This window comes from Bidens hawaiensis, unplaced genomic scaffold (genome assembly GCF_021521415.1).
Source record: "Bidens hawaiensis isolate Kalapana, Puna unplaced genomic scaffold, B.hawaiensis_p1.1 tig00039668_1, whole genome shotgun sequence".
In the NCBI taxonomy this organism is placed as follows: domain Eukaryota; kingdom Viridiplantae; phylum Streptophyta; class Magnoliopsida; order Asterales; family Asteraceae; genus Bidens; species Bidens hawaiensis.
Window position 1 is genome coordinate 57,086 of NW_027496991.1, and position 8,772 is coordinate 65,857.

The window sequence follows — 8,772 nt, forward strand, 5'->3', positions numbered from 1 at the left end:
AGTACCTTGTGTTTCGTGCATTAGCCTCATGGATAGCGCGATAAAACTATCACAACCACAAAAGAAGACTCATCATTAACGAAAACACAACTTAAGAATGACACACAAAAAATATTAACAAAACTTTTATGAAAAGTTTTCCCCATGAAACCGGGTTGCAGTCATGCGTGACATTTATGTTTCAGTTCTTTCACATGATTTACCTGAGAGTTTCTTTAATATTATAAACCTTCATTCACATGGAGAACACCAACAAACTGTTAATGTGAACATAACTAATCACTATGTTTTCCAACAATTGAAGGTAAAGCAAACCTCAAACTTATTGTAAGTGCAGCTATAGTAAGAAGCTAGAGTTTTTAGAACTATCACACAATGCTACGGTGGACCAACTTTTTTTTTTTATATAAATATTTTGTATTTCCAATTACCATGAACTATTAAGAGCCTGTTCATAAACTTCAAGTAAACTTTCTTAACAATCCATTCATAAATTACACATAGCATCTCAGAAATAAACACAAAAAGACACTAAAAAATCACCTAAATCACATACCTATTACCTACAAATGAAGGCAAGCCAAATGAAGAAAACTTATCAACTATCTCAAAAATACATGACTACATGGAAAGCATCAAATTTCAACGAGACACCAAATGTCGAGAAAACGGCACACCAATCACACATTCTGACAACCTCGTAACCTACTCAAGCAATACTTATGACTTCCAAATAATTAAAACTCATACTTTAACTGGCGTATTCGAACTTGAATAGACCCCAAGCTGTAAGAAATGTTGCTATAAATATATTTGTTGCATTTGTCCATATTTGTTGCATTTTGTGCTCCCAAGCATTTGATGCGTATTCGAATAGACCCCAAGCATTCCTTCGAATACTTGGTATGCATTCCAGACAACCAAAGTATTTGATCATTCATAAAGAACTCAAGCCACAAACACAACCAACAATAGCAAGCTCCGACGGTTCAACCACACCGGTTACATGCATGCCAACCACAAAAACTAAAATATTATTTCAAGCGTATACGAAACAATAGAGAGACACAACATCCAGTTACCACAAAAGAACATAAAAAAGCAAGCCAGATCATCTTCGCGATACGCGAAGATGCTTAAGTCGGCAAAAGTTAGGGTTTTTCATTATATAAACGATTTTTTGACCTTATTCGGCAGAGAACGACTTCCAGAGATAGAAGAGCTGTTCTAAGACGACTTTCATACATCCTGAAGCTTCCGGTTCCATCATTGATCGCATGTTCATCAAGATAAGTGTTTTAATCGATATGTCGATGCTCGGCTAAGTTCCCGTGTTCATTTTTTAGGCTAGGTTTTTGTGTATTTTAACTTCTGACCAGATTCATATGCTTAATGTTTAAGAGCTTGATTGAGTTATTGCTTTGGTCTCGCTTAATTCTTGCTTGATTATTTAAATAATTTGTGTTTGGGATTATTAATTAATACATCACTTGTTTGGTTTTGTTCATCAACACTTAGGGTTAGGTTCTTGTGTCATTGAACTATTAATCATCAATATTATCTCTTAATTGGTTTTAACAAACATAAGTTGGTAATTAGGTAAACCGAGTTCAATTGTGTCATCAATTCGGTTAGGGTATCGTTTGTCATCACAATCAAACTACTAGGTTTAGTAATTATGGCATAATCAAGATAAGTGAATCTGGGATTAAGTTGAATGTCACATTAACCGAACCTAGAATGAATACCTTTAATTAATATTGTTTACAAAATCCTTTTAAGTAATCATTTAGTTAAAAACTAATCTTTTCCAAAAACCGCTTGACATCGTCTGTCCGCTTTAGTTCATAATTAATTTAATTAAATATTAAATTAGCACTTTCCTTGAGTTTCTGTGGAGACGACCTTACTTACCCGTATTTGTTATAGGTATTTAGTCTTTTTAATTGATTGTTTGAGTAGACCGCGACAGCCTACGTCAGTGTCACAGACAAAAATCCAAACTGTTGGATCAATCAACGTTAAAATTTAAAATTTGTTTGTGAGTAACCACGACTTGGAAGCCGAAGTGAATTGTAAACTTGTGATCATCGAACAACATTTTCAAGAAATCCTAAAAGTGCGAACAAGCATAACTAAACTTGAAAATAAAGTTTTAGAACTTAAAAATAAAATCAGCAAGTTTAGAGATTCCTCGTTTCTTTTGAATGAAATAATTGAAGTAAATCATTCTCATCATAAGAACAGGAAGGCTGGATTGGGATTTGTGGAAGTTCCTCCGCCATTCATGAGTGATTACTCGAGTATTCTAGAGTTGGTTGATTCAAAGACTGTTAAACCTAATACAACCTCTGAAAAACCCGAAAGCACTTCTATGAACGTTGAAAATGTTAAATCGGTTAATGCAACTCATGAAACGGTTCACATTAAAAGTAACTTGGTCTTTACCGAGAACGAGATCGATGGTTCGATTGAGGAGCTGAACGAACCAGTGGAAATTGTTAAAAACAAGAGCATTCCTTCTGATAATCAAATTCTGTGTGAACCAGAAGAATTTGAACAGGCTGTATACGGTTCAAAATCTTCTGAGAACTCCTCAAGCAAACCGAAGACTGCTTTTAATGTAAAATTGTCAGACAAACCAAAAGTGTCTGATGATGATTTAAGGAAATTTGTCAATCCTCAAAAAGATACTAAATTAAACAAAGGTCGGGTTTACAAGTTGAAAGGACTCAACAAAGTCTTTTCTGATAAGGAAGTTCCATTGAATTTACTTAAACCTGACATTAAAACCCTCTTACCCTTTAAGGTGAAGTTTAAATACCCTTTACCCGACGCATATATATACCCGGGTCAAATTAAGGGTTTTGTGAGTCGGATAATCGGGTTTCAAGGGTTCGACGCTTGTCTTGCTCACCCCTAGTATTTAAAGAGGCGTTGCTAATTATGTTGCATACAATTTTCATAAAGGATGCCCTGAAGTTTAAAAGATTAAGGTAATTACTAGAATAAGTAGTCGAGTTAGCAATTAAGTTAGTAATTAATATGGTATGTTGTATACCAACTAATAATCGAGTAAAAGAAGAAACTCTTGTTTAACGTGTCGTGTAAATTTCATGAAGGCTAATGAAATTGTAATTTTGTTGTGGCCTAAGTTGTCATACGAGTATCGTAATTCTTTATAAGAAAATTAGTTTAGAACCCTTGTAATAAACGGGTTGATTCAAATAATAAAAAAATCACTTTTTAAAGTCAAAGATGCACTTTTGCAGGGACGACTCAAGCGTTGTGGAGGCCTAAAGCAAAGTAAATATTTGAGACCCTCTTTCTAACTTTCATGGTAGCAAATTTACCAAACAAATTACGAAACAGAAACATTCAACATAAATCAAGTTAAGATACAATCTCGTCAAACAGAAAAATGAAGATAGTTACATCAAAAAATGGTAAAATTGTAAAGAAATAGTAGAACCTAATAAAAAAAATGGTAAAATGAATATTCTTCAATTCCACTAGAATCAAGTTTCCTAAACCCAAACTGTTTTGAGAACAGCTTTTTTAGACACCTCTTCTGCTCCATGTTTAACGGATGAACATCTTTTTAGAAGCAAGATCATTCATGTCCACGGGGTCAGCAGCTATAAAAGGGTGATAAAATTGCCTGAAAATTTTTATAATAATGAAAATTAATATTTAAGATAGCACTTGACCCAAACCCTACCAAAAGCACGGTATTTATCGGTAGTACCGAATTAATACCGATTATATCTTACGCTTAAAAATAATTGTTATATTGAAATTAAGGGTACACTGAAATGGAAGTTGTTTGGTTTCGGTAGCATCATCCCTGTGAGAGTTGTGATTAATGAAGATATTTGCATCGAGTGGTGAAGTGGCCATTGACTTTTGATAGAAGTCAAATTGATAATGAAGATTAAAACATGTAATTGTATACAAAAATAGGGACGATAAAGCTAAGACGTGACAACTATGAACATCTTGATTCGGGCCATGTTAACGGCTCAAACAGGTAAACATGATTTAAAAGGTAGCTTATAATGAAACAGATCAAATTTTTAAAGTCACACAAATCATATTTGTCAAAATAAATTCTGATAAAAATTACTAAATTTTGGATAAAGCTGTTTTGGGCCAACCCAACTAATCCGTTTTCTATTATGACTTTAAAAAGGTTACAACAGAAAAATCTAGAAAGAATGACAAATATTTATATAAGGTATGATAAAAAAAGAGCATACCCTTTGTGATGCCTGAGTAGTTAATTGTCTTTGCACTCCAGACTTGGCCTAAAATTTTAAAATTGCAATGTTAGTTAAAAGCATGATATAATATAAAAATCTACAGTTTTTGTGGAAATTTCATCCAAGAGGATGATAATATTATCTCTGATGAAGATTTTAAATAACATATTTTTTTCCTTGAATGCCAATTGTAAAAACTTTTAGAATAACCGGTGTTTTTAAACAAAACTACAACATAAACCTAAACACGGAATTAAAGCACATCCTCCATAACTGTATATGAATATAGGAATTGATGGTCACTTCAACTAAAATCGTGCCTAGTTTGTACCCCAAATTTTGAACATTTAGATCTTTTACAGGTTGAAATATGATGCCGGCCCTTAAAATCCACAAAAATAAGGATATCATTGAGATCTGCATCTATAAATTTAGCTGGAATATGAATAAACATACAAAGCCTATAGCTATAATTTCTATGAGAAATTAAAGCCAATAGATCATAAAAAAAACATTATGCTGCTTATCAGTACATGAAGCAAATATCTGATGTATGCCACTCGATGCTTATCAGTACATGAATCCAATTTAATTAAAACGATTAAATTAACGACAAGCCGAAATCAAGCAATTTGATGGCTTTAGAGAGGGTGGGGAGTGAGAGCGACACGTAGGATTTTATGGTAGGCAATTATATAGATAGTTAGATATATAGTTAGATATATAGTTGGATTTTACAAGTGTACAAAAACAGACATTTGTCATAATTATATGAATGACTTGGGTGGACAGACAGACCTAAACATAGGATTGATTTAACTTCATTCTGTTCTAATCTAATCATCTCATCTTAATCTTAATCTTGCAACACCCAGCCAGCCAGCTTGATGAGTACAACTGCCATTTCCTTTATAATAATAATATTTCTGGTTCACCATGTCCGATCGGAATCAGTTCTTGCTTCCTCACCGGAGCAGCCTCACCGGACGGCCTTTCACTTTCAGCCTCCCAAAAACTGGATGAACGGTATTTCACTTTATCATTTTCTTCCATGTTTTTACTTTATTTTTTCCTCCTATAAATTAAATATTGATCTGTAATGATAATCGATGAACATGGTGCATGACTGATGATCTGGATGGGTGCAGATCCTAATGGTATGTAATTCTCATCTCACCACCTGCTGTTGATTATTGTTTGTTTCCTACTGTCCTCTGTTTATTGGATAATAATTACTAAATTAATTAGGCTGTTAATCACTCTAGTTATTATTTTCTTTTTAACAAATTATATGTTTCAGTTAGAAAAGGCAACAAGAAGAATGATTGATTTTTGGAGTGGCAAATGGGCGGGTCAGGTCGGGCGGGCCCAGGTCTCCGGCTAGAGTAGATTAGGGTCGGTTCAAAACAATGTTATTTTGGTTTGGGCGGGACAGGTTCAGGTCGAAAGGGGTTGGGTTAGATACGGTTTGGGTGAAAACGGGTCGGTTTAAAAAATGGTTTGTTTAAAATCACTACCGCGTGACGTAGGTTACGGGCGTTTAAATGCCGGTTACGTGCGTTCAAGCGTCGGTTACGCGTGCAGCGTAGGTTATGCGTGCGTAAATGCCAGTTACGTTCATTTTGGTGCCTTTTACGTGTGCAGGGCTGGTTATGCGTAACGGGTCAGGACATGTGCGTCCGGTGCCACGTAACCCTGTCCCAGTATGCACTTAATATCGGCTACGTGTGTTTAATGTTGGTTATGTGCACTCGGGCAATGATTACGCGTCAATGACGTGTATCACCGGCCCAGGTTGTGCGCATACCGACACCGGTTACATATCAGTCCCATTTTAGGGGGTATTCTGTTTTGCTGCAACTGGTTCATGATTCATCTTGTCTTCCAAAACAGTTCATGATTTTGTTCTACAATGGAGCTTATTAAAACCAGATATAAATAAATAAACCTTTTTTTTATTAATTATTATCCAGGACCAATGTACTACAATGGAGTTTACCATCTGTTTTATCAAGAAAACCCATTCGGCCCGCTCTTTTCTAACCAAATGTACTGGGGGCATTCGGTATCACTAGACTTGATCAACTGGACCCCACTCGAGCTAGCCATCGCCCCAACCCAACCCTTCGACATCAACAGTTGCTGGTCCGGCTCCGCCACAATCCTCCCAGGAAACAAACCTGTTATATTATACACTGGAATTGACTCCGAATACCGCCAAGTCCAAAACCTCGTGGTCCCAAAAAACTTGTCAGATCCATATCTTCGAGAATGGGTCAAGTACACCGGCAATCCCATCATAAACCTCCCTGAAGGGATCCAACCTTACGACTTTCGTGACCCGACCACTGCATGGCTTGCAGAAGACGGAAAATGGAGGATAATAGTTGGAAGTCAGAAAGATAAGAAGGGAATCGCGCTTCTTTATCAATCTGAGGATTTTGTAAACTGGAGTAAACACGAATCACCACTTCATGAAGTTGTGGGCACCGGGATATGGGAATGCCCTGATTTCTTTCCGGTATCAGTTGATAGCACCAACGGAGTTGATACATCTGTAAAAGAAAATTATGCAGCGAACGCTAGAGTAAAGCATGTGTTGAAGGTGGGATTGTTTGATTATCATAAAGACTACTACTTGATTGGTAATTACAGTCCTGAGAAAGAAAACTATGTTCCTCAAAATGAATTAACGCTTGGCACCTTGAGATATGATTACGGGAAGTACTACGCTTCCAAATCTTTCTTTGATCCTGTGAAAAACAGAAGGATTTTGATGGCTTGGGTGAATGAATCTGATTCTGTAGAAGATGATATTGCTAAAGGATGGTCGGGACTTCAGGTGATCATCGATTAATCGTCACTTATTATAATTATTATTATTATTTATTTTTTATTAATTTTTTTGCTAATCATCCTTTTTCTTAATGAAATCATGAATCTGCTAATAACATGTAGGCATTTCCAAGGAGTATTTGGCTGGATCAAAACCAGAAGCAGCTCGTGCAATGGCCTATTGAAGAAATTGAAATGCTACATGAAAACGAAGCTAGTTTTCAAAATGAGAATCTGGAAGATGGATCATTACATGAGATTCTGGGCATTACTGCTTGGCAGGTAAACCATCAAGTCTTAAAGGCTCAACCTTGTTTCTTGTTCCCTTGGGATCATATATATATATATATATATATTTTGTGTCGTGTTTGTTATTTTATAGGTTGACGTGACGATATCATTCAAACTAAGTAACTTAGAAGAGGCTGAAAAACTGAACCCAAGTGGGATTGACCCACAACTTATCTGCAGTAAAATGGACGCGTCAAAGAAAGGCAAATTTGGACCATTTGGATTGTTAGCTTTGGCTTCCCATGACTTGACCGAACAAACTGCAGTCTTTTTTCGGGTGTTCCAAAATAATGGACAATACGTTGTGCTAATGTGCAGTGATCAAAGCCGGTTAGTTTTCTTCAACTCATTAATCATTATAACCTTCAAGGGGGTGGCGTAAACTGCCTACACCCCTCGAAGTCTCACTGGCTTTGGTGGGTCCCAGATGTTTCCCTTATGGGTTCTCATGGTTACGAAAAATAGATTATTCTCATTAAATAATAAAATTGCCAACCAATTAACATGTCCACAAGTCATAACCCTACACATTTCATATTTCAGGTCTTCTAAAAGGAACGGGCTCGATAAAACCACATATGGAGCATTTGCCGACATAGATCCTCAACAAGACGAAATTTCACTCAGAACACTGGTGGGTAACGGGTAAACTTTTTGTAATTCATTCTCTCATTTTTCTGAACTTAAAGTCTAATGTAGTTTTATTTTGGATTGTACACAGATAGATCAGTCGATCATTGAGAGCTTCGGAGGAGGAGGAAAGACTTGCATCACTTCTAGAGTTTATCCGACACTTGCCATTGGAGATGATGCCCGTTTGTTTGCATTTAACAATGGAACACAAAGTGTAGTGATCTCTGAGCTGAGAGCTTGGAGTGTGAAGAAAGCAAGGATTAACGTTGAAGAAACTATCGGGTATACTGATCAATAATTTGGAGAAGATGGCTCGCATTCTTATAATTTTGATAATATCATTCCTAGACGTTATAATTGTGAAAGCTTGTAGATTGTATCTCTATATATTACAATATGGTCTTACTTTCAAACACCCGTGCCGAATGTTACTCGTTGGATCCATGTTCTTTTAGTGTCTCTAAGTTTGGCAATGACTAATTAACTCAAACTATATATGTTCCAATGTTTGTTAATCGTGATTAATTGCACTACAATTGCTATCGATCGGGACCAAACATGAGCTGAATAAGAAGAAAATTGGTGACGAAGTGCATGAGAAGCGAATCGAGACATCCTAGACATTAATCAAAGTCTATACATACCCGATTGTAAACAATGGGTTTGAGGGATCGCAACGAGATGAGTACAGGACAAGCATGGTACATCTAGTCTCATACCCTATTGTAATTTTGTGTCTCATGTTTGGCCC

At 36.0% G+C, this 8,772-nt stretch overlaps 1 protein-coding gene across 2 annotated transcripts; it reads left to right on the top strand.

The window, feature by feature from the left end:
• Positions 1–5,120: 5,120 nt before the first annotated feature.
• LOC143591439 (beta-fructofuranosidase, insoluble isoenzyme CWINV3-like) lies at positions 5,121–8,336 on the top strand. Of its 2 annotated transcripts, XM_077071642.1 has the most exons (7): positions 5,121–5,288; positions 5,411–5,419; positions 6,236–7,104; positions 7,221–7,379; positions 7,480–7,718; positions 7,932–8,022; positions 8,110–8,336. In XM_077071642.1, exons 1-7 carry the CDS (start codon positions 5,150–5,152, stop codon positions 8,317–8,319), a joined length of 1,716 nt encoding a protein of 571 aa, XP_076927757.1. In that variant the 5' UTR covers positions 5,121–5,149; the 3' UTR covers positions 8,320–8,336. The 2 variants fall into 2 exon arrangements, with proteins under 2 accessions (XP_076927757.1, XP_076927756.1); XM_077071641.1 differs by lacking the exon at positions 5,121–5,288 and having other exon boundaries at positions 5,407–5,419.
• The last annotated feature ends 436 nt before the right edge of the window (positions 8,337–8,772 follow it).

Bases quoted from the DNA above. Each gene is read 5' to 3' on its own strand.
- LOC143591439 (XM_077071642.1), top strand. From the start codon at position 5,150: ATGAGTACAACTGCCATTTCCTTTATAATAATAATATTTCTGGTTCAC. The intron at 7,105-7,220 runs GTGATCATCGAT...AATAACATGTAG, and splicing joins AAGGATGGTCGGGACTTCAG to GCATTTCCAAGGAGTATTTG. The intron at 8,023-8,109 runs GTGGGTAACGGG...GATTGTACACAG, and splicing joins AAATTTCACTCAGAACACTG to ATAGATCAGTCGATCATTGA.